General features: G+C 38.1%; 1 protein-coding gene across 1 annotated transcript in view; it reads right to left on the bottom strand.

Annotated features, from left to right (window-relative positions):
- Positions 1 to 23,917, bottom strand: part of NCAPG2 (non-SMC condensin II complex, subunit G2) — a 50,311-nt gene extending 26,394 nt beyond the window's left edge. Inside the window, exons 1-10 of the mRNA XM_010585754.1 lie at positions 23,705 to 23,917; positions 22,896 to 22,990; positions 19,857 to 20,048; positions 18,716 to 18,830; positions 18,049 to 18,206; positions 17,032 to 17,166; positions 8,628 to 8,722; positions 7,699 to 7,768; positions 6,907 to 6,993; positions 4,241 to 4,336 (exon numbers count right to left, since the gene is read on the bottom strand). Coding sequence (XP_010584056.1) covers positions 4,241 to 4,336; positions 6,907 to 6,993; positions 7,699 to 7,768; positions 8,628 to 8,722; positions 17,032 to 17,166; positions 18,049 to 18,206; positions 18,716 to 18,830; positions 19,857 to 20,048; positions 22,896 to 22,970 — 1,023 coding nt within the window. The 5' untranslated portion in view covers positions 22,971 to 22,990; positions 23,705 to 23,917. The remainder of the gene's footprint in view (positions 1 to 4,240; positions 4,337 to 6,906; positions 6,994 to 7,698; positions 7,769 to 8,627; positions 8,723 to 17,031; positions 17,167 to 18,048; positions 18,207 to 18,715; positions 18,831 to 19,856; positions 20,049 to 22,895; positions 22,991 to 23,704) is intronic.
- Between the last annotated feature and the right edge of the window lie 2,167 nt (positions 23,918 to 26,084).

The raw sequence follows: 26,084 nt of genomic DNA, 5'->3' as shown, positions 1-26,084 counted from the left end.
TTATAATAGTTTTTAGTGTGTTACACTACACATTTTGCTGGTTGTAGAGCCCGAAATGTAAAGAAAAATGAAAAAAGTGTATATTTAGACACTCAGTCAGTGAAAAATAATTGGCCCTGTGGACTTTTAAAGGATAGAAAAAGAGAGCAGGCAATGAAATGAAGGTGAAACTCAAGGCATCTGAGGTAGAAAACTGAAATCTAACCATCAGACTACATTTTATTTATCAAAGACAGCAGTGCAATGATAAGAGCCTGTGCTGACTTCTCTTGGAAGGAAGGGGGAAAGAAGAATTTTGCTTATATTTTCATTCCAAGTTAAAACAAACATGTGTATATATATATATGAGACTATATAGTGTAATAAAACAAGCAAAGTTGGCTTATTTTAACAGCAAGATAAGAGACAGTTCAGGGTACCTCCTGACTATTCTAATCATCCAATTTTCTCCTTTCCTTGTCATAAGAGACATTCAGATCAAAGGCAGGGAAAAGAAAAATGTGGATAACCATGCAATATTTAGAACTAAATAAGCTAAGGCAAATAAAAAGAGAAAAAACACAAAAGAAATGAGCAACAATTACTTCATTTACAATTTATTTCGTATTTCCCTTTTAGACTCATCCTCATATGGTGGGTCACATCTCTGTGTAGAACCAAAAAATTCCAACTTCTTTGAGCCAACAAAATTAATAGCAATTCTAAATTTAATACTATGAAGGCAAATAAAGCCCATATATACACTCTCTAGTTAGGGGCTTCTGTTTTACTTTATTTTATTTAACACGGATAATACAAACAGACTAAAAGTGAAAAGATGATAATTCTTAATACAATCCTATAAAGCTGTAGAAAATCCTTTAACTTTGAGCTTGTCTATATTGAAGAATTAATGCATAACAAGCTAATATGTGAATTCAGGGTGAAATAGTTCTGCACTAATATTTCATGTGAAAATTAGTTCAAGTATGGTTTTGTGCAATAACCTAGACCTTGTCTACCATGGCCATTCCAGAAAGTTGAATTTCATAAACTTTCTAAGTGCACCCTGAATTCCATTAAGCTCACTTTAATTCCGAACTGAGTACCCACAGTTTAAATTCCTGGTTTTAATTAATTGGAATTTATCCCAAATGTATTTGCATATTCAAGCTCATAATAGAGTAAATGTCTTCAAAGAGGTAGAACCTAGGACTTTAAATTCATATCCTATTTTATTCCACACTGACTTTTCCATGCAAGAGGAACCTGCAGTTATTTAAATGACTAATGTTTCTTTACTTTTATGCTTGTACTATTCTGAGGAACTTTCAGAACCTTTTTAAAGAACATTTTAATGTTTTTGTTCAGTTCACTTTCAGCACTTTCTTTTATGTTTCAACTGGTCTTACAGGTCCTGAAATTCACTTCCAATAATCTAAACACTATTTTTCCCCAGTAAAAGTTATTTTAAAAGTGTGGGGTGTTAAAAAAAAACCAACCAAACACACCACTTTAAAGGAATCACTTCCTTCAACAGCTTGAATTCCTGGAGGAGTGGTCCTTGACTTTTTGAGCTTGATAAGAAATAGCTTAATCACTACTTATCTCACAATAAATATCCATATTTTTATATTTATATAGCTTCTTATACTAATAACCAATCACTGCACAACTATCTCTGCTATGTTTGCATGAGACTTACTTTTCATAATAAAGACATGAAAAAAGATGAAGAAGTTACATACAGGCTTATATTATAAAAACTTAAAGTTGCATAAAGGCTTATAAAATATGTGTAGGTAAAAGCCACAAAGGAAGCTTGTGGGATCTAAGTATTTGCAAAACAAGCAATTTAAGAAGAAACAGAGAACTATGCATTACAAATATGCATTCTCAGTTTTAAGATTTCAGAGATAAAATCAAGTAATTCTAACATGAATAGTTCTGGAATCCTTTGTATTCTTACAACTGAAGTATTTTTCCTTTCTGCAAGAAGAAGGGGTAAAGAGGTCCTTCTATTAGTTCCCTTTCTGTTTTGTAATCAGTGTTCTAGAACAAGATTTGTTCTTCACTATATTAAATTAGTGATTTGTACCCTGGCTAAAATAGGAGCATCAAACTGGTTATCTAAAATTAAACTGACATTTCAAGCTTTGGAGCATAATCCATGCCGGTAAGGACAATTATAAGCTTCCCTTCTTAGTTCTGTATCTTAAACTACTGGTGATTCTGAGTCACAGCAACAGTTATCTTAAAAATGCCAAATACTTCAGCAGTACTATATGAAAAAGAAAAATTAACTACACAGAAGTCACACAGCAAGACAGTGGCCTATCCAAAAATAAATTGCCAAATTTTGACCTTCAGTCACATATTTCCTTTCACCAATTACAAATATGGTACTGAATCATTTGGAATTCAGAATCTTTCTTTGCACTGAATCATTACCTGATTCATATAATTGCTGCATTTAATTTTTTTACAATCCTCACTTTATTATTCTGAAATCTATGTTCACAACAGTTGGACCATTTTGCTGCATTAAAACAAATTCTTCATGACCTATTTGATACATCTGTTAACGTCTAAGCTTAAAGTGCTTAACTACATATATGAAAGTTGTCAAGATAAAAATGAAACAAAATAAACCCAAAACCAAAAACCAACCAAAAAAACCCCAACCAACCAAACAAAAAAACACCCCACAAAATTCCTAAAATTGTTCTAGCAACGGAACCATTAGTGATGTGAAAATTATGAATAGCAGCTGTTAAAAATCTGAACCGCTTCTGGAATCAGGAATTTCTCCCACTGTTTTGTTGCAAATCAATAATTAACCTTTTTTCCTCAAGCCAAACCTTTCTGTTACATTTCTCCAAACATATCTATGCAGATTTAATAAGGTTTGACAGAATGTTCCTCTGAAGTACTCTAAACTTAGAGTTGAGTCCTGGGCTTTGGAAAGTGAAATACTAGCCTCCATTTACAGATGGCAACTCCCTTAAGAATGGAATACCATGTTTTGCTAACCACTATGAAACTGTTTCTGAGACACTAGTCGGGAATTTTGCTATGCTATAAAAAATATTCTTTTTAGAGACAGAAATGTAGAAATTAAAGAAAGCCATGATTTGTAGCTATTATTCTCTTGCACTGAGAACATATATGTTTTATCCAGAAGGATCTTTGTTTATATTAATTCTAAAGAGATGGGATCCAACCCTTAATGTAAGACCAAACAAGATACTGGTCTAGCGACAAGTCTGTCCATCTTCCCACTTCTACCATAGGGTTCTACTGAAACCAAACAGCTCCGAACTCCTTCCTGTAACTCACAAATCCATTTTAAACAACTTTTTAAGTTGTTTTTAAATACTTTAAGAGTTTTTAAATACTTCTGTCATGGCTAGAGAAGATGCTATATGACCAATCAGTAAATGAAACTTCAGTAAATGTTTAACAGCACTTAATTTGGCTCTAACAAGTGGTATGTATATGCTCTCACTGAAGGAATTTCATACACTCAGACAAAATAAAAGCTGTTCACAAAGAAGGAAGCTTGGCTCACCTTAACCATAGAGTATATCTGAGTAGGTAAGCTGCAGTAGGTACCCTTTAGTCTGTGCATGCAATTCACAGGAATACATACTTACCTTGAAAGTACTAGAAGTCAGAAATTTCATTCTGAATGCGTGATTAAAAGCACTTCCATAGCCTGAATATCTGTACGTACAATCAAACTAGAATAAAAGGTTTTCTGAAATAATACTCTAATAAATTAATTGAGCTGTATTCTAAGGCTGGTAATTAATCAGAAGGTGAAAATAAACAATCCTCTGAACATTTGTGGCTTTGATCACTAAAGCAGTGATCACTCCCTAAAGATCTTGGAAAACAGAATACAAAATTACACAAAATTCCCGAATTGAGAAGAAGATGAGAATCCCAAACTTAGTGTTAGTCCCACTGTCTACTGTAATCCTGGAAAGCACTCTGTGTACCTGTAAGCAAAACTGAATTATAGAAGTAAATTATATTATATATTATTATATAACAAATTAGAATATTGTTGTGGAAACTATGTCTAATTACAACTTGCAAAGTAACTCTGCTACAGCTGAGATGCTAAACACACTGATTTTTTTTCTTTCATAGCCATTTTATTTTAAAAGCAATTATTAAAAACAGACCATGGGGAAGGGACCCAAAATTTAGTAGTTGGAGAAAGACAGTCCTATTTTCTGAAAAGGATAATTACCTTCAGTGCTCTCCAAAGGATAGGCTGATACAATCTATAGAGCATTTCTTCAACTCCTTGACGAACTTTACTTTGTTTATGAAAATAACTCAGCATCTGAGAAAAACAAACAAACCAATCCCCCAAAACATTTTTAATAGTACTTTCTACATTCAAGAAGTGTGCAAGAGTTGTCTCATTTCATCGTTTGTATGAGCAAAGAGTTTTCCATACTATGGAAAATGACAAAACTAGACATATTAATTGACAACATATTTTATTAAGAAGTCTCAAAAATCATAAAAAAAGAAACAGATCTAATAAATATCATGTTTTATAACTTTATAGATTCAATAAGTCTATACAAAGATCTACAACTGAGAAATAAAATCATGACTAGAGAGTCAGTTTCACAGCAACCACTCCTTTTTTGTTACAGTAAAAAATTATTTTTAAAGTAACTGGCAGAAATACTTTGAAACCATGTAATCATCAACTACAGATAAATAAGCCATTTCTCTGTTAAGAACAAAGGAATATTACTTGGTAACTGTAGTTATCCAAATAAAAAAATCTACAAACGTAAGACATTTTGTATGCATTGATGAAAAGTAAGTAGCAGCACTCCTTGTGACTCAGAACTATGCTTAGTTAGCTAAAGCCCCTTTTATTTTTGCATCTGAATAATGCAGACAAAAAAGAAAGTAGAAGACCAGAGCAGAATATGAGAAAGGACATCATGTAACTCGATATGAAGTAATTCCTCCACCCGAAACACTGGTCAGTTTGAAAAGTTGACCCTCTAGTGGTCAATACTTCAGGTATTCATAGCTACAGCTAGACAGGGAAGCCTGTGAATAGCATCTACAGAAACAATGCTACAGTGGAAGAATCCCCTTTCTCTAGTTTTGAAATAGACTGAAGTAAAGACATGATAAAATTTATAAGAGACTACGTAGCTCTTATTTCTACATGAGAATGATGGATCTAACCCAGGATTAATGGCAAATCAGTACTGTTTTGTAATAGATTTCATTAGGACAGTGAGGACCAGATATTTGCAAAATGGACATAGGTTTTGTAATCAGAACTTTGAGTTCAGAAGGAGAGTTGTACGTGTTGCTTTCCCCTCCCTCCCTACTCTTTCAGTAAAATAGCCCAAACTTTGCTCAAGTGAATGACTGTGGTTGGTTACTCTCCTAATTGCTACAGGAACTTCTGGGTTCTAAAGGACCATTTTAAATCAAATTCTTGCGTACTGAAAAAGAACGCATCGTTCAAATTTATTCTGAGATCCACTTCCCTCGCAACTCAAAGACAGATTTATGTACATCACTGTCCTCTTTCAAGATCATAAGCTTCCGAATCTGAAAAACATGAAATGCCCTGTCAAAAGGCTACTCCATCAATCAGGAATCACAGGACAAGTGAATCCACTATAGATATGAGAATCTATTTACATTTGATTAAAACCAAACCAAAACAAAACCCCCCAAAAGAAACCAAAACAAACAAAAAACCAATATAGGATTGTATACTGGTGTATCAAGCTATATACTGCACATACTATACACTCCAGCATCTATATATTTGGGGGAAAGCATGGGAAGTGAAGGGGCATAGATCAAATACAAATGCCTTGTCTTAAAAAGCTTTGTGCACTTCTTATTTTTTCATATGTTTTGTTTGTGAATAAAAGCCACAGATAGACAACTAGAATTTGTAACTGAATCAAGGCTTGTCCCTATAAACATATACACAAAACTCCCGTATATAACAAAAAGAAAAAACAAGTTTAGGTCCAGACTCATCTACTAAATTTGCCTCAAGGAGCTTATGACTTCGTCCCTGTGATTGGCTATGGAAAGATCAATTATCTAGGTAAGGAAAAGCTTAGAAAACAGATGACAAAAACTGTTTCTGGCACACTGGAAAATCCCCATATATTTCTACTTTTGAGCACCAAAACCAAATCTGGTTCAAAACTATAAGTAGGTTCCTCCTAAAATTTGTTCTAATATTGTTTCTCAGAATAGGCTATTTTTTAAGCAAGTGTTTGTGGTGGGCTGGCCCTAGTCACCAGCCAAACACCACACAGCCACTCACTCACTCACTCCTCACACGGTGGGGTAGCGGGGAGAATGGGAGAAGCAAGAAAACTCACAGGCTGAGGTAAAGACAGTTTAATAAATGAAGGAAAGAGGACAAAAAAAACCCCAAACAAGTGATGCAAATGCAATCACTCACCACCTCCCACAAGTAGACCAATGCCCAGCCAGTCTCCAAGCAATGGCTACCTCCCCAAAATCCACTTTCCCTCAGTTTTTATTGCTGAGCATGATGTTATATGGCATGTAATATCCCTTTGGTCAGTTTGGGTCAGCTGTGACCCTCCCAAGTCCTTGCTCATCTCCAGCCTACTTCCTAGGGAAACACAGTGGGGAAGAGAAAGCCTTGACAGACCATGCAAGCACCGCTCAGCAACAGCCAAAACACTGGTGTGTTATCAACACTGTTTTAGTCAACAAATTCAAAACACGGCACCATACAGGCTACTATGAAGAAAAGTAATTCCATTCTAGCCAGACCTAGTGTAGTAGTTTAGTATGAAATGGAAATTTTCCACTTTATAGTAACTGATCTGATTTTGATGCTACTAATTCATGTCATGCTCTACAGGAACTTACCTCTCTAACTTTAGAATGAACAGAAGAACTTCTGGGAAGATGAATTCCATGATGCATGAAATCCTGAATGCAGTTATGTTCAAGTATCTACAGTAAAAACACATACATGCTACTGTTAACACAAGAAAACAAGAATAAATACTGTAGGTTATGCAGCAACTTATATTTTTCTCTAAAACAAACAACAGAAAATAGTCTTTGATATTATGTCTTACTTGGCTTCTGCTTGGCACAAATTTTTCCACGCTAGGGGCCTCTGTCCGCTTAAATTGATCTTCAGAATTTCAGAATATACAATTAATCTGATTCTCAGAACCAAGTTTAGAATTCAAATGCACCTCCACATGATAAATAAGAATTAATTGGTATCTGAATTTGGCTGTAGCATTCTTGTGATGCTATAATTATGCTTTTAATAATCTCCATGGCAATCCACAAAAACTAGATAAATATTTAAACTACCAAATATATAGACTTGCACATACTGAATAAAAGCTTCAGTAACTCAGATAACTAGCATGTTTATGAAGAACATTGTGTATATGCATAGTTGCGTGAACCAGTATTTCAGCAGAGGAATTAAAGCTGTTTAAATGCAGCCAAGCTGATTACAGTGGGCAAACATTCAAAGCATGACATGCTGTTATTCCTTGACAACGCTGAAGAGGCTCTTTCCTTAGGGAAACAATGGCTTATGGCTTGCTTAGGAACCTTTCTCAGGTTGAAAAGTCATGTATCTTCTCCACTTTGAAATTCAAAACTATCCAAATGAAATTTCAAGCCTAGTATTACCTCTATGAATTCTCCTGACACCTTCTTCCAGGCCCTGAAGTAAACTTCTGAAATGTATTCCATCAAGGATCTGTATTAACATATGGGAAACACTCTCAAGCAAGCATCCTAACCATATCTATGTACAATTCATAAAGGTAACAACATGAAGCGTTTGATAAGAAGCAATAATATTCTTAATTCTGTGCATCAATGTTATTTTTAGAAGAAGAAATTATCTTGAAAGTCTACACTGATAATTATGGAAAAACAAAGTTACCTGTTAATTAATAAACCCAAGCACTATTAAAAAACACAGGAAATATGTCTTATGGTGGGAAAGTGAAAACATTAGCACAGATATTTTATCATTATCTCACAATGAATGCCTTAAATTCTTTATAAAGATGTACAGGTATACATTGTTCTAACTGAAAGCACTAGAAAGCCTCTGATTTTAATATGAAGAATTACTTCTGTAATATTTCACTGAATAATCAAAGAAAAAAAAATCTGCATTTTTCATTCATCAGTCCAGTTCTCAGGCTATGATCTTGCAAGTCACTTCTTAGTAGAACGTCTCTATATGGAATCTTGCCAAATTAAATTAGAGGTCGCTCATAAGAAAAAATAAAAACACCTTACAGAAGCAGAAACAGACCTGCAATTCTCATACAAACACTGCAAGTAATGCAGCATAGTTTATATGGAAGTCATTTGCTTTAGCTAATGCTAAATAAGCATTTTGCTACACCTATAATTGTACACATAGGCATGTGCAGAGCAGCTATTAAATCAAGTTGCTGAAACAATATGGTAGTTATATTCAGTAGATTTGAAGGTCTCTGGATTCTGATATATTTTATCAATATACTAGGTATTTTAGAGTGTGAGACAAGATTTTAGCCAAGCTCTTAACAATCATTAAGAACTGTAACTGTGATGCATACCTTGGAAAGAATTGTAATTGGTTTTTAACAGTTCCATGTATCATTTTAATGAAGTTTACATTCCAGCTGAACAAAAAGCTCAAGAATCTTCTTCCCTGTTGGCAGGGGAAAAGAAGAGAAAAAAAAAGGGAAGTCAAACCCCACAGGAATACCCAATTTAAGAGCCACCTCAAAAATCAGTAAATACAGACAGACCTTGAAGATCAAAAGAAATGACACCTTTAATTTTAAAAAGCATAGATGAGATTGTTACAGAAAAAAAAAAAAAGATTCTTAATCTTTAAACAGAATTCAAGCATTACTGTTATTTATACCGTAGAGAAAACGCAAAATAAATGAACATGTGGATTACATATCTGCCTGCATTTTTTTCAATGTCCATTCCATTTCGGTGTGACTTCAAGTAGTATTCCATAATGATAAGGGACTGTGCAACTCAGGACCCTTATCAAAGCCACATCATCAGAGCTCTGTCAAGTGCAGTATCATTCCAGGATGACACTGTAATGATGGCGAAGGTACAAATAAAATAGCATGACAACTCTACCACCATTGGATACAAAAACATTTTCGAACAAAGCCACAGACAACAGCTGGGCCACTGAGGAAAAGAAATGTTCTGATTAGCAAGGACAGTTACAATTCCTTTCCTGTTGCCTTATGAAAGGTAAGATTGCAAACGTCCTGGAGCTGCTTTAATTCATGAAAACAGAAAACCTATTCAGTGTTTTTCCTGAATTAGTTTTCTTTCATTTTAGCAAGTCAGAAATGGTGATGACAAATCTGATGAGCAACAGAATTTTTTTGCATGAAAAGGCAGTGGAAGGTTGTGGATGGAGGAAATAAGCCCTTGCTCTTCTGGAATCAGCAAGATCTGCCCATGGAATTAGAGCCTTACACAGTATTTGTACAGCCAACCTCACTCTGGCTCATCTTACAGATCAAGTGAAGGCATACAGCTTCTGAGACTTTGAAAAGTTTGATCATACATAAGGGTGAGTCAGCCATCTCTAAGGGTCCTTTGTATCTGTGTTTTGTCTAGCCAAAAATAAATCAGGAAAATTAATAAGGAAGTGCAATAGTAAAGAACACATTGGCAGAAGTTCAAAAGGTGCACTGAACAATTAGCAGAGGTTCAACGGCACTTCCATCGAGAGCTGGACCAAATAGGGAAAATAAGGCTGAGAATGCCAGACACACTTTGAGCTGGAATATCGTAGAGTAGGGGTAGAAGGAAGGAAGCATATAGGTAGAAACTGCCCTTTATTGGAACTGATAGCTTAAATGCCTTCAGGTCAAGAAGTAATTCAGAAGATCATAAAAATCAAAATCTAAAGGCTAAATACAATGTCAAGATCCTCGTCTACAGGTCTGATGGAATTCTTCCTGTTGTCAATGAGAGCTTCTTCTACCAAGAAAAAAAAATTGAATGAAAAAGAAGTCACTTATCTCCAGCCTTGGTGATATAATACACATATTGGAGTCCCAATGGTACACTCTTCTATCAACATCCCTGGCAAACCAAAAGGTCAGGGGAGTCTTGACCTACAGCTCCTGCCTCAACAAGACAAAGATGAAGACAAACTCAAACTCATCTCATGTTCTACAATCCCAGCAGCAAGACAGATGAAGAAAAGTCACAAAGTAGCTTTCAACCAATTCTTTTTTGCCTTAGATTTCAACAGATTGACCCTGATCCTGAAAATGATAATAAGTGCCTCTAATTTAATCTGCTGCTTGTGATCAATGGATCTGAAATGATTACTATTGTCAACAATCTCAGTATCCTGAGAGGTAAACTTGTGATAGGTGAATACGATTGTGAACTTATCATCTTTGGGGTTAATGCATTAACAGACTGTTGGGCATCTGGGACTGCTGTGCTTGTGGACGCAGTACATGTGACTTTGTCAGTTGTATACACACACTAAAGGTTAACAAGGAAGAAGAAAGTAGGAAAGGCCTACCTCTAAAACACAATAATATATGCTCTGCAGGGCTCTCCAGCTGTTTGATTGGAAACCCCACCTGAACAAGAATGTTTTCATAAATCACACAGATATAAATTCAGAGAATCGCTCCAGTAATACAGCCTGCAAATAAGTGTCTGAGAAATATTACTCTGTGTTGAATAGCACTATCTGGGAAGACAGAAAAACTGAATTCCCTGATCTTACAATGAGGTGTAAATGTGCAATTCTGCATCAGTTTAATCTGATCTAGAACCAGGATACTGCATTTCTGACCTTCCCCTTCCCTTCATCCTTGCATATGATGAACCAGTCCAGGCAGTTAATCTGGCTGAAAAATAATCTTACTTGAAAAAAAAAACTGATCAGCTACCTCCTTCAGTATGAATGCTCCACCTTAGAGCATTCATATTGTGGAGAGGAAAATAGGAATGCTAGCCCATGGCAACACAGGATCATTGCAACATGGAGTTATATTAGCTTAAGCTGCTATGGAGCTACACTCTGGGATGTGTACAGTAAAAAGAATTAGGTATCCTTCCCTTAGGAACTGTAGAACAAGCCTGCAGGCACTAAAGGGAATATTAGCCCTGATATACAGAAGTTCAGTTTCATCTCAAGGCAATTCATAAATCGTGTTGATATTTGGTATGACTATTAGCATTTTAGAAATAGACACAGAATGTAAGAAAAAGGTCCAGCAGAGATACTGTGGGCATGTTGGGTGTGTTTGACACGTTGCTACAAGAAACCTACCATTGGTGAAATGAGCCAGGCAGAGAAACGAGAGAACACACATGAGGTGGGTTGTCACTAAAACTAAACTCCTTCAGGATGCAAAATCCCCAACAGAAGGACTTGCAACAGAAGTACAATAGTTTTATAGCAACTGGAAAATGGTTTGAATACTTTAAATTTCAAGACACTTAATCTCCTGTCTGCAGAGCTAGAAAAATCCCAGTTACCATTCTGGATCTGTACTGGCAGTTCACATATTGAAGTTGGATTTCAGCTTGCAAATCGAGACATCTAAATTTGGATTTTTAAGTCCCTAGAATGTTAATTGCCTGGAGAGTAATTCAAGTGACCAGCTGTTTAGTAAATGTTTTATGAAGCTGAATTGTTCTGTTGACTCTGTTGAGTTGGGCGGGGCAATGTGCCACTACCTAAACAGAGCAATTTTAAACACTCAGATGGTTTTCCAGAAGGCAGAGATCTATGACAGTTCCAGTGTTTTATGTGCCAGCCCCATGTGGATGTCTGAGGCAACTTAGGTCATTTAATGTAGCACAGGTCATTCACTTTTACTTAAGCAATTAAATCCTTCCCAGGACCTGTCCTGATTAGGTTCCTGTGTAGATGACTAAATTGGTTTCAGACACATAATTTAACTGGACCCTATCCTGGGGTCTTTCCAGAATGGGTTGTGGTTCCCCTTTTTTTTTTGAACTAGTTTCTTCAAGGATGTAAAGTGACTTGTGTATTGGGTTTATGTGGCAAGGTTTTGGTAGCTGGGAGCCTAAAAGGGGTGGCATCTGTGAGATGTTGCCACAAGCTTCCTCTGTGTCTGATAGAGCCAAGGCCAGCCAGCTCCAACACAGACCTGCCGCCAGCCACGACTGAGCCCATCAGTAACGGTGGTAGCACCTCTGCGATAACACATTTAAGAAGGGGGAAAAACTGCTGCACAACAGCAGCTGGGAGACACGAGTGAGAATATGTGAGAGAAACTGCCCTGCAGACCCCAAGGTCAGTGAAGGAGAGGGAGGAGGTGCTCCAGGCACCGGAGCAGAGATTGCCCTGCAGCCCGTGGGGAAGACCATGGTGAGGCAGGCTGTCCCCCTGCAGCCCAGGGAGGTCCACGGGGGAGCAGATCTCCACCTGCAGCCCAGGGAGGACCCCAAGCCAGAGCAGGCGGATGTGCCCAAAGGTGGCTATGACTCCATGGAGAGGCCACACTGGAGCAGGCTCTTGGCAGGACCTGTGACCCTGCGGGGGACCCACGCTGGAGCAGTTCGTGAAGAACTGCAGCCCGTGGGAAGGACTCACATTGGAGAAGTTCATGGAAAACTGTTTCCCATGGGTGGGACCCCATGCTGGAGCACGGGAAGAGTATGAGGAAGAAGGAATGGCAGAGACAACGTGTAATGAACCGACTGCAACCCCCATTCCTCATCCCTCTGCACCACTCAGAGGCAGAGAAGGTAGAGAACTCCAGCGTGAAGCTGATCCCAGGAAGAAGGGACGGATAGAAGGTGTTTTTAGATTTGTTCTTGTTTCTCATTATCTTATTCCATTGCTAATTGGCAATAAATTAACTTTCCCCAAGCCAGGTCTGTTTTGCCTGCTTTCTCATGGGGGGCAGCAGAGGGGGAGGTGCTGATCTTCTCTCTCTGGTGACCAGCAATAGGACACATGGAAATGGTATGAAGCTGCATCAGGGGAAGTTCAGACTGGACATTAGGAAAAGGTTCTTCACTGAGAGGGTATTCGGTCACTGGAAGAGGCTCCCCAGGGAAGTGGTCATGGCACCAAGCCTGTCAGAGTTCAAGGAGCATCTGGATGATGCTCTTAGTCATCTGATTTAGTTTTAGGTAGTTCTCTGAGGAGCAGGGAGTTGGACTTGATGGTCCTTATGGGTCCCTTCCAACTTGAGATGTTCTATGATCTCCCTGTCCTTATCTCAACCCACAAGCCTTCTGTCATCTTTTCTCTCCCCTGTCCAGTTGAGGAGGGGGAGTGATAGAATAGCTTGGTGGGCACCTGGTGGTTAGCCAAGATCAAACAACCACAACTTGCCAGGTAAACAGAGGCATAAGAGAGTTCACTTCCTACCAAAATAGACTCCCATTAACTGATCACTGAAGAAATTGCAAGGGTGAACTAAGTGACAGCAGAATGATGCACTGACTGAAAAAGCCTTGTTGGATGATACAAAAAGCTTCCTCGACTGTAGCAATACTCAAATATAGAGCTAAGGTTAGCAAGGCATTTTCCAAATGGAAGAAGAAGACAGAAAAAATCTATGACTTACAGCAGCATTTTCAGAAGTTGACACATGTATTCAGCATGTTTGAGCTTTAGGTCAGAACATGAAGCCCAGCTGGGAACAGGTCAGTAGTGGTATACCCCAGAGATAAATACTGGAGCCAACACTGTTTAACATCTTCATTAATGACCAAGATGATGAGACAAGAGTACATGCAATTTTGCAGCCACATCGGGAGGAGCGGTTGATACACAAGATTGGGTGCTGGTCAGAGGCGCCTTGACGAGCTGGAGAAATGTGCCAACAGGAATCATGAAGTTCAACAAAGGGAAATACAAAGTCCTGCACCTGGAAAAGAATAACTCCATGCTCCAGGACAGGCTGGGGGCCAACCAGCTGGAGAGCAGCTTTGTAGAAAAGGTCTTGGGGTTGACAAGTTGAACAGAAATCAGCAGTGTGCCCTTATAGCAAAGAAGGTCAACTGCATTCTGGGCTGCACTAGGAAAAGCATTAACCAGCAGGTCGAGGGAGGTGATCCTTCCCCTCTGTTCAGCACTGGTGAGGCAAATCTGGAGTCCTAAGTCCAGTGAGGGGGTCCCCAGTACAACAGAGACATGGACATGCTGGAGCGAGTCCAGTGAAGGGCCACAAAGATGATGAAGGGACTGGAACATCTTTCATAGGAGGAGAGGCTGCAAGAGCTGGGCTTGTTTAGCCTGGAGAAGGCTCAAGGGCATCTTATCAGTGTATAGAAATATCTCACAGGGGATGTAAAGATGATGGTAACAGACTTCTCAGTGGTGCCCAGTGATTTGACAAAAGGCAATGGGCACAAACTGAAATACAAGAAATTCCCCTTAAACATAAGGAATATTTTATTTTATTTTAATTTTTTAAAAATTATTTTTACTGAAAGGGTGACTGAACACTGGAGCAGTTTGCCCAGAGAAGTTGCGGAGTCTCCATCCGTGGAGATATTCAAAACCCAACTGGCCACGGCCCTGAGCAACCTGCTCTAGCTGACTGCTTTGAGCAAGAGTGTTGGACTAGATGACCTCAAGACATCCCTTCCAACCTCAAACTCTGTAATTCTAACATTAGTGCTCAGCAACATTACTTACTTAGGAATAACCAGAAGAAGAATTAGGAGGAGCAACTATTATTTCCCCTCCCTCCCATGTTAAACTTTTTTTTTGGGGGAAAAAAAACAACATCTCAAAAAACAAAACCAAACCTAGAGCATTCCTAAATAGGTATAGATTAAAATTAGTAAAAAGTATGAGAATAGCCAAAGCATCCTTGAATATATTTCAGAACTTATCAGGCTTGAAAATGAAGAGCCTGAAGCTTTTTCAAGGCCTGAAAGCCCTAAAAAGGGAGATACCCTATCAAGTTCTACCCACTATCATAATCTAATAAGCAGGTCAGGTCCAGAACTGGATCTGGCAACAATGACTATGGACCTGTCAGCTGTGCTGACAGCCCTTGTAGCTTTTTGTAAAGAGGTTTAGGCTAACAAACAGACCTGAATAATATTAAAAAGGTATTAACTGAAATTAAGAAAGCTCCCCAAGCCCACTCAAAGTTTTCAGCACTCTGAATTGATGCCTGGCAGGCAATACTAGTAATTCAATGGCAAGAACTGATGAGAAGATTAGACATAATCAATAAGAGTCTATATTTGTGAACAGTGGTTTAGATCCTTCACCTTTATCAGAAAGAAATGGATGGTCTAATAGAATGCAAATTCAACTCCCAGCTGGGAGCTGCTACTTTCAGTCCATCCTTCTAGCCATAAAGCTAAAGATTCAGGATTAAGGATTTAAACCACTAACAATCATATGCCAGAGCAAAGAGAGCAGTAAGGCGCTCTCTATATCTACCTAGAAAGAGATAGGAATATGAAGAAGAAAATATGACAAAATGTCAAGAGACCAGAAATCACTGGGAAGAGCAAAAGCTTGGGCAGAAAAGTAAATGTGTGAAGTGTGACCAAATCTGCATATTCTTGTGGAGCAAAGGGGATGTGTTTTGATATGCCAGGAAAAAGATTCAGTACCAAGTCTGATTATCACTGCTTTTTTCCCAAAATAATAATAAAAAAAAAAATCAAAACAAAACTTTTATTCTGAAAGCTGTGTTTCACCTAAAGATTCAAGGTACAACTTTCTTTAGAAAATCTCTGTAATAATTAACATGTGTTATAATAAAAATCTCACAAGATATGGAAGAAGAACATAACTACAAGACATTGCTTCTGAAACCTAGATAGAAGCTTCATTTTACATATATAATTCCCAATTATTTACTGTGTCTATATGATTATAAAATATTAATGAGATGCAGTGGATTCAAGTAAAACAGAAGAAAGTAATTAATACAGAGTCAAATATAGCTAAGGCATTTTAAGCACTGTGACAAAGAACACATACAGGTACACACTTTTTCAAGAGGACAAAAAATTACCTAAAATGAAATACACCAAGGACATAAAACTAAATGCAAAATCAGTCAATAAAGTCTTACCCGTCTTCCCTCTTTCTACCCTTGCTTTCTCTCCTTCCTTTCCCAACTCTCACATTGCCTTAGTACATCCCAATTTTAGTCAAAACGAAAACATCTTAAAATACAATGTATAAGTAACAAAGAAAATCACCTTAGTGTCAGGTATCCAAAACCTGGTCTATCAAACATTTAACCTAACTCATTTGCTACCACCATTTTTAAAATGCCATATCCCCATACTGCCACAATCATGCAGCAATCTCAGAGCTCATTTTATGACAGAAGTTCATATATCCCATGAAAGGGAATATATATATATTTTAAACAAGCAAGGAGGAGTTAGAACTTCAGAACCAATGTCAGGTTGTCTTGTCACCTAAACAGAAAAAAACGCTTGGATACTACTATCTTGATGCACAGGCATAAACTAAAAACTACAACACAGCAATTCTTCACTGAGAGAAATGTAGGTAGTCAAATAAAATAATTCTCATTTTGCTGTAAAGTTGGATTCTTTTGCTACTTTTAAAACAGACTATGGCAATGTAATCTTCTAAATGGAATCACTAAGAAGGGAAATTATTTTGCTACAGTTATCTGTCTCCAATAAAAGAAAAACTGCTATAGAAGAAGAGAATTATACCAGGGAATGGTTTTAAGTATTGAGGGACATGCACTGGAAGCAAAGCAGTTGGTTCTTATTACCTCAGGATACAAGGACTTGAGTGATGATTTAGACATATACTTTTACACTTTAGTCTGGAATAGAATAAAGGGTTTTCCAAATGAAACAGAATATCAGCCATTTATAGCTTGGAGTCAGAGCTGATTTGTCTTGTATTGCTACTTACTGTACTGTAAAAAAAGGCTTAATGCAAAATCGTTAAAAGTAACCAAAGCCCAGTCACGTAAAATCACAGTAAGATAAAAGTTTGCCTACCTCTTCTTTTTTAATGTGTTTTACACTTATAAAACATTGAAGCAACAAGTCCTTGACTTCATCACTCTCCTCTGAGTCATAATCAAAACAAAGTAATATCTGATGTTGATTCCATATACGAACTACATCTGCACCCTGACAGGAAAAAAAAGGCAACATTATAGTGAAGTAAGTATAGCTTTAATGTGAAGAAGCATTTAAAGGATTTTACATGAGTTTGAAATGCATTGTTACAGACAGAAGATTTTCAGATTGTAAAATTACAAACACTAATTAATTGACTTTCACCACATCACTGGGAAAAATTACAAAAATACGTGTAACTGCAGAAATACTGACTTCCAACAACTGAAGACATGCTCAAGTACAGAAAGAAAGCTGCTGTTTCATGTAAAATAGATGAAAACTGTATCATTGCACTTTTGAAACTTTATAAAATGAAAGCAATTAACAGGGGAAAAAAACCCAGAAATAAGTAAGGAGATGTTTATTGGGTTAGGGCAAAAGTCGTATGCCACAATACTCTAAGTACCTCACATTTAAAAAAAGAATTTCAGCCCGTTAATAAAGAAAAAGAGAAATTATTTTCAGAGAGATACAGAGTAACAGAAAATGAAGCTTCCCACATAAGAAGTCTCTATAAGTAGCTGAACATAGTACTTAAACCCCTAAAACTCTAAAAAAATTAACTAAAAGAGTTATTGCTATTGAAATCTTGGTCATTGAACTTTAGAAATAAGTGAAGAAATAATAATAAAGTAAAAAACCCCAGTTCTCATGTGAAACTGATGCCAAAAATCTTTAAAGTTTGTTCTAGAGAAGGCAACATTCTCATATGCTGCTTATGCAATCAACACCAAAAAGACACTTCGTAACCAACATATATCTTAGGTTTTATTAATTGAGAAGCACTAGGACATGGAAAACAAGTTAACTTGAAATAAAAGATATTTTAGAGGGATAATCTTCCTTGGAATATTCAGTAATAATCTAAAAGTCAATATAGCTTCAGCATACCGTAGCAGCTTTATTCAGGCTTTTTTTTAGCAGAATGATAAATAGAGTCTTCCCTAGCTGCTCCTTCCCTTCCAGTCCTTTCTCCCACCACATTTCACATACACGTTGGATAGCGCCCTTTAGGACTTTTTCAGATTCAGGTAATGCAGGAAGAACACCTACAACAGTAATAAAACAATTATTTACTGCAATAAATCAAGTTATTCCTGTAAAACACTAGTCTGTTAGTACACTAACTAAACCTCACAATGTCAACCAGCTCTTGCCACATTTACACAGCTTGATGCCTTATTCTCACTGTGGGTATTTTAGGCAGCTTTGTTAACTCTAAGATTTTGGCCGAGTTTTTGGATCAGTAACAATGGAATCTTAAGTTTTGCCTTAAAAGTAATATAAGCCACAGAATAAGGGAAGTTACCTATCATTGGGTGGACAGTGATTGGGAGAAAGAAAACTATTTAAGTTCCAACTTCTAGATTGTGTAACTGATTTTTAAATGCTCCCTTAATTTTCTCTCATAAGTAAGAGTTCAAATCCGTACCAACTTTTCTCCTGTAAATTCTGTTCCATAGGCCAGTCAGGTCAAACAAAAAACCCTAGTATACTCATCTGCTAAAAAAACAGTATAATGGTATAAAGTTGTATACTATAACAGGTAAGTACGCACCATTTAATATAAAAACACATTCTAGAAGAGCTTTGTAGTTTACAGTTTCATCCACTGCAGGTATGGAAGCAGTAACTACAGCTGTCACTCCTTGGATCACAGCTACAGTTTGTTTCTGAAAGAAAGGAACGTTGAGGAAACAATTCTGCACTTTATTTTACACTCAGAAGATAATTACAACAAGAAACAAACCTTAGCAATAGAGAGCAAAGCTGAATTGTTATTATGCTTCCATTTTGAAGAAAAAGTATACTGGCACCCAAAACCTATCAAATAAGAAGAGGCAAAAAAGCATAGATTTTTGAAATATACATCCATTTCAAAAAATTTGAAAAGGGCTTTCAGCTCCAGCTAGTAGATAATCAGTGACTGTACATGTGTACCCATTCCTCCATTAATAACTTCAACTGCAACAAAACCACTCAAACACACATCCATTTCAGAGCTAAAAAGACCCTAACTAGCAGGGTCTTGTGCAACTCAAAAATGTGTAGATCTGCTGACTTTAGATCCAGGTATGTGATTCTATAGTCGTCTGTACATATGATGCCATTTTCTACAAGCCTCTAGGTCGCCCTAATGATTTCCCCACTGCGTTTCTTTTTTTCTTCCAAAACTAAATAACCTTTTCCCCCAATATTCTCAAGACTATGTGGAATACAGTGCAGAAGGCAGTATATGACGGTCTGAGTCAGAGAAATTCTGTATAAGCTAAATTTGTGGGAGGGGCATTCAAATCTAGGTTTCATGATCTTCATTCAATAAAATGACATAATAAAACAGGTAGTGAATTTCTTATAGTATATGCCAGATACTAAAGGAACATCTGAGATACCAACATTTATTTACTGAAATAAGATATACAAAAAGCCCACTCAACTCTAATGAAAAACCTAAGTCCCATCTTTCATAATTATAATTATCAGCAGACCTAATCTTGTATAGTATAGGCCACTCATAAGTTCAGCTTAACCCAAGCATGACAGTTAAGAAGTCAGTTAAGAATGGGGCAGGGATGTGATGTTTGGAACTGACCTTGCTTGATAACCCTTGCATGCTTTCAGGTGCTATGGAAATACTCCATTTTATTTCCCGGAAAATATGAAATACTCATCATATTCTTATTTTACAAGATTTTTACCATTTCTGGAACTATCTCAACTTCCATGTCATCATTATTTTCATTATCTTCAACCCTCTGCCATGTTTCCACAGGGTTCTCCATCAAACTTTCTGTCATTAGCTGCGTCAGTCTCTCCCATAGTACTTCTTTTTGCTTTCTTGGCAATTCTTGAAGTAGTTCATTCAAGTTGAAAGGATCAAATGTATTTTTCTGTGAATGGTCAGAAGATATCACACAATTCCACATCAGTGGTGTGGCTTATATTTCATCATCATATTTCCTAAAATTGACACTTTTTTTTTACATTAAGGATTCATTTCCATTCCTCTGCAGTTGTAGAGATAAAATACCTTCTAGAAGTTGTATTTCTTTAGAAAAAGTATGAAAAAGTCCTGCTGCTTAACTCTTTATCATGAAACAAGAGTTCTTCTTTTAAGACTAAAGTCTTTAGCCCTTGGTAGCAACACTACTGAACATAAATCACATACCCGTAACATCAACTTGTCTCTCGTGTTCCAAATACTTCATTCCCAAGGGAGACAATTCCATACCCTTAGTTAAGAAGCCCACAACTGCACAGAAATTAAAGTCCCTGATCATATCTTTGCTATCTTAAATATAGATAGATGATGGCTGTTGAAAGAAAATCCTTATACAAGGACTAGAAACGTTACAGTTGTAGGGACAGCACTACAGATTTTGGAGTAAAATGTGTATATAACAGTGCTCTCTATACCTCACTATGTTAAATGCCCCCCACATCAAACCTAGCTCCTGTGCACTTTAACCCCATACTTCCATCTTAAGTTCTACTGAATGGGAAGCCACTGTTAGTCTTTATAAGAGACTTCACTATGAGACTGATCTGAACTATTTCCTCAGAAGAACCTTGCTAGAAGAATTTACCTCAGAGACACAAAGAGCCTGTTAGCATCAAAGAAGGGTAGGCAACCTGCTAGGAAAGGAAATATGCAGAGAAAAGATGAGAAGAAAAAACAGACACAGCCAAGAGGAAGTACAGATAATTTGGGGGATGGAATTTGTAATACTGAAGTGAAGGTTTACCAGATCAGAAACACTTCAGAGGAAAGAGGGAGAACATCCGTGATCTTGAAATAAAAATATTTTTAGTTTGCAGATACACTAAAAAACAGGAATCAAAACGATAAAAAAAAGTTGAAGGGAAAACGGAAAACAGAAAATAATGAAAGAAGCAGCAGTAAGTATTAGAAGGTTCCCAGAAGGGTATGAGAAGAAAGATCCTGTTACATATTTATAACAGAATTTCTATCCTATTCTACAGCTGGAAACAAATACAATAAAACAAAGGCCACACAGGGAGTTCTGCAGCCATCTACTTCAAACAAATCCAAAAGACAGGATATTAAGATTGTACTGTCTTGAACAAAAAGAATGAATTCATTATAAGACTAGAGCTTTCTGATCTTTCTTTGGGATGATATGAGATACAATTATTCCAAAACCTATGAGGGAAAAGGATATCATTGAATGATAGTCATATCTGTGATTCCTATTTTCCTGTCTAAGAAATAATGTATTTTCTTGAATTGGAACAGGATTTAGTGGAAAAACTTAACAGCACCTGATAAAGTGAAGGTTTCAAAAGGAAATGAATAAAATAACTCGGGTCTTTTAGACAATCAAAAAGTAATCTGGATATTCATGTTCCCTTATGCTGTGAAGGCATGAAAACAGTTTTAATCAATATATTCATTATAGCTGGTGACATACAGTTTCCAGAGATATTGGCAACAGCTGAAAAATGTTGCAAGACAACCTTTATGAATCGGTGATGAAAAATAAAAGGATGAAAAAACAATTTTTAATCCAAATAGACCAAGACATGTTAACATAGATTACTGGACGAAGATGGCAGAAACAACATGACCAAATTAATTGAAAAGGAAATACTGCAAGTACCATACATTATCTTAAACAGAATAGTACCTTGTTAATGTGTTTAGATTTGGGGGAAAATGGGAAGGAGGCTACAAGCAAAGGCAATCTGGTAATAAAGCTGTCTATAATTACACATAGGACTGCAAATGAAAAAACTAGCAAATTTCTTGGAAAAAGAGATTCAATTATGTTTGGGAGACAAAGATTTCTAAGCTTATTACATAGAACGTGATGCCTATCATAGAAATCATAAGTTTAATACATTTGCTACATTAGTAAATTAGTTTGTGCCTCTGTGGACATAGAGGTCAACTGATCCACTTACTTTATCCTGATCCGGTTAATATTAGGAAAATACTGATTAGAAAGTTTAAGAAACTAACCTGACGATACCATTTATTAAGGCTAGCAAAAGATGTTTAGGAGAAATCGTGTTATCTTAATACCAGACAGATTGAAGCTTAATGGAAAACACCACAATGCAAATTATTATTTTTGATTACTATGCAGTATCATATACAAAATGTGAGAATGAACTTTTAACTAGTAGATTTCAGTGGATTTGTTTTGTTGGTCCTCCTGCTTCTCTCCACACTGCATTTAGAGAGAGCAATCTATCCCATCTCTAAAACATTCAGTGATAAAAGGAACTATGAAGTACTATTACACACCGACTAAAGAATAAGTGGACAGCCTAAACTACCAAATGAATGAACAAATACTAGTGAAACATGCCTCTGATATGTTTGTATATTAGGTCATATTCATCACACAGCAGTGAACTCTTTCATAGGTTGATAAAAAAACAATGGTTCATTAACGTCAAATGAGTACTTTTTTTTTTTTTTAAAGTATTACCACGGTAGTAATAATTTATTTAAAAAAAAAATGTAAACTGTATACGCAACAGCCAAATATTAACAAGTTAGTTCCATCATAAATAGCAAAACTTCAGATTCTACAACTTTTTCAGCTATGTTCCCTTAAGTACCATTTGAACTTATTTTCTACAGCAATTATTCTAGCACATCTGCAGGTACCAGAGAAATAGGTTCTGTCCCTATGTCACAAAATTTCTGCACTAATAACAGACTTAAGATTTTATTAGTCATGCACGTGTTATCATGGCTTACTTACAGGATTCTGAGTATAACGCAAGAAGTCTTCAACTGACTCTTTAGACACAACCTGTAAAAATGCTTCGCGTCTCATTGTGGTCTTGGTTTTTCTTGCTTTATAAACAAAACAAAATGTTAGAGAAAGTACTGTATCTCAAAATAAGACCATTTTTGGTCTCAGCGAAGAATGTATGAACTTACATTCTTCATCTACGTAGTTATAAATAGAAGATGTTTTCCTCTCCAAAGTACTTGACAGTTATCTGAATTGGCATTTAGATTCGTAACAGCACTAGGCTGCAGTATTTGCACGCTTTCCTTTCAGTTCTTTTTTTACTAAATAAGTCTTAAAACAGAAGAACTTTTTAATAGATACTCTGATTTTTAGAAAGAACAGTGTATCCAGCACATGCCTCCTATTTAGTTAGCTGTCATTCCCGACGACAGCATTTACTTGTGAGAAAAGTACTGATGGGCAGGCAGCAAAATATTCTCTCCTTTCCTCTCTTGTCAATTGAGGACTGTGGTAAACGGCCAAGGCCGCTTTTTGGCACCAAGAGCGCCATTTACGCACCTAGGCATTCCCTCCACCGCAGGTAATTCCTGACGTGTTTTTCCCACCCCACCAGCCGGGAGACCGCCTTACGCAGCCTTTGCGGTGTGTGAAGCCGTGTGACAGAACGGGCCGGGTGCCGACCGCAGGGCACTGACCCGGATCGGCCAGGGGCCGGTCGCCTGCCGGGCTACCGCCCGGTCCACGGCACGGCCCCACAGGCCGCCCTACGCCGCCGGTAGAAGAGGAAGCGGCAAGACAGACGGGCCGCTTACCTAGCGCTGCCTCAGAAAGAAATCCTCACGCATCGACGGGTTACGGTCCCAGTAACGCGGAGCTGCCTGCACGGGAAGGAAACGGAGACGGCGATCGCACGGACTGAGACGCAGGAGAAGCGCCTGCGCCTCTCGGCAGCGCTGCCCAGGGAAGGAGCCCGTCCATACGAACGCCCCGCTGCCGGAAGAGGCACCAGCCCCGGGTGCCCCTCAGAAACGGGACGGGACGCCCCTGGGTCCCCGCGCTGGCTCACTCCCGCCCCGCGGAGGCGAGGCCCGGGCCCGGCCCCGCCGCCGCTTTCGAATTCTCCCGCGGCGGCCGTTGAGCGCGCGCACGGGTGGGCGCCGCGGAACTCCCGTCTCGCGAGAGCTGGGCTCCTTCCCCCTCCCCCCCCCACCGATGAGGGCGGGGCCCCGCCCCTTCCCGCGCGTGGCCGCGGCCGTTGGAAGGCGGGAACGCGGGGTTGCGTCCTCCAGCCCCGGCGGGACCGCGTTCGAAATCCGACTTTTCGCCTTTTGTTCTGTTTTGGCACTTGCCGGGGTGGGGCGGTACGGCGATCCGAAGGGGAGAGGCGTTTTCAGTCAGGTGCCGCCGGTAGGGCGGGGTGATGTCTGGTTCCTCGCTGCTGCCTCCAGCCGAGGCCAGCGCTGGCCCCAGGCCCCGGGCCCCCTTTTACGAAGGAGGGGGCTGAAGAACTCGCTGCCGCTGCCGCTGCTGCCGGGACTGCAGAAGGCCCAGAGGAGCTGGGATAGAGGAGGTAGTATGCAGGTAGTATGTCCCTGGGGAGGGCAGGCCCAGGAAGGGGCACGCCTGGACAGCTGCAGCCCAGGCAGCAGTAAGGAGCTCAGCGCAGGCCGTGCTTCTCCGTTTTAAATTTGGCTACACTGACATGCTGCTCTACTGCTTTCACTTTATAATAAAGGCTGGCTCGCTTACCCATCTTTCCTCGGAGGATCAGTTACCCAGAGGTGGCTGACAGGGAGTAAATCTACATACCAGCTTACCGTTACCTTCCTGGAGCTAGCTACCTCTTAAGTCTCAGTGCCTTCAAACGGGGATAAGACATGTTTAGTTAAATTCATGTATAGGCCTAAGATACGGTACGCCGCCTTCCATGGATCTCAGGTAGCGTGGATGTACTACTCTTACAAAAACACTTCTGCTAGCTCACAAAGCCCGCATCCTCTATTTGATTACACTGGTGACTTTTCCTCCAAGAATGTTTTTGTTGCTAGTGTTGACAGCTACGCCTTTAATCTTAGTCATGGCGAACAGTACATGTATTACACAGTCTTCATCCAAAGTGACGAAGAGCTAAGCAGGCTACTCATGAGAATTTATAGGAGACTATGTAGGCCAGATATTTAAACCTTGATAACTAAGAATTTTTTTGAATGTATCAGGAAATGCTTTCTGTTTCTTCTCAAACTTAACTTGCAGTGTTCAGAAATAGGTGAACTCAGTTCCTTAAGCATAAGCATAATCAGCTTTCAAATTCTGTAATACTCCCCATTCCGTTTGTTTGGGCTCTTTTGCAAACAAACAGTCAGTATGTCTTGTTAAGGGCTTAATTTATATCTTTCAATTTTGCATTTTCAGTACCATAATAGTTCTCAGTGTCGTTGGCTGTTCAGAAGAGGTAGGTGCTTGACTGAAATTGTTTACTTTCAGTCTGTGATAGCAGTACAGCATATGCTGCTTTACTGTGCAAACAAACAGAAATGCAACAGTAATTAACATAAAAGTTCTCACATCTGACGGGACTTTTCTGGATTGTAATTTTTAAAAGCATGATGTAATTCAGATTTTATTTAATATTATATGTAAAAATTCACTACTTTTAAAAGTAGTATTTATGTCTTCTGCTAATATTTTGATTTTTAAAATAGAATCTTCTTTAACCATCCTACCTCTTACAGTATCAGTTTATGTTCAGGATTAAGACTTGCCATGTTTTCTGCCGTATATACTTGACTTACAGACTTTTCCTGGTTTATTTTTTGAAGTTTTTGAGTAAACTATTTACCTGTTTTTTATACAGTTTGAAGACTATAGGATTAAAAATAGTTTATTATAAGCTTATCCCATGTAAATAATGCTATTCTGTATTGCTTTAAAAAATGTACATAACAGATGACTGCTGTTACTGAAAAACTGCTTCAATTCTTGAATCATCAACTGAGTCCACATAAAACTCCTGAAATAACTGGATTTTAAAACAAATATGTGCCACACAAAGTGCTGTAGGCACTGTAGGAGAATGGGCTACATTACTTACAAGCTGTAATTGAGATGGTCACATACCCAAGGCAGGGACAATACAGCAGAAGGAGTTAGCAGCCATAACTGGTAGCAAACTAACTAACTGTGCACCGGCAG

Source organism: Haliaeetus leucocephalus, unplaced genomic scaffold, assembly GCF_000737465.1.
Source record: "Haliaeetus leucocephalus isolate CR32 unplaced genomic scaffold, Haliaeetus_leucocephalus-4.0 Scaffold0, whole genome shotgun sequence".
Lineage (NCBI taxonomy): Eukaryota > Metazoa > Chordata > Aves > Accipitriformes > Accipitridae > Haliaeetus > Haliaeetus leucocephalus.
Note: the sequence above shows the minus strand (reverse complement) of the source record. Positions and strands in the feature narration are given on the sequence as shown.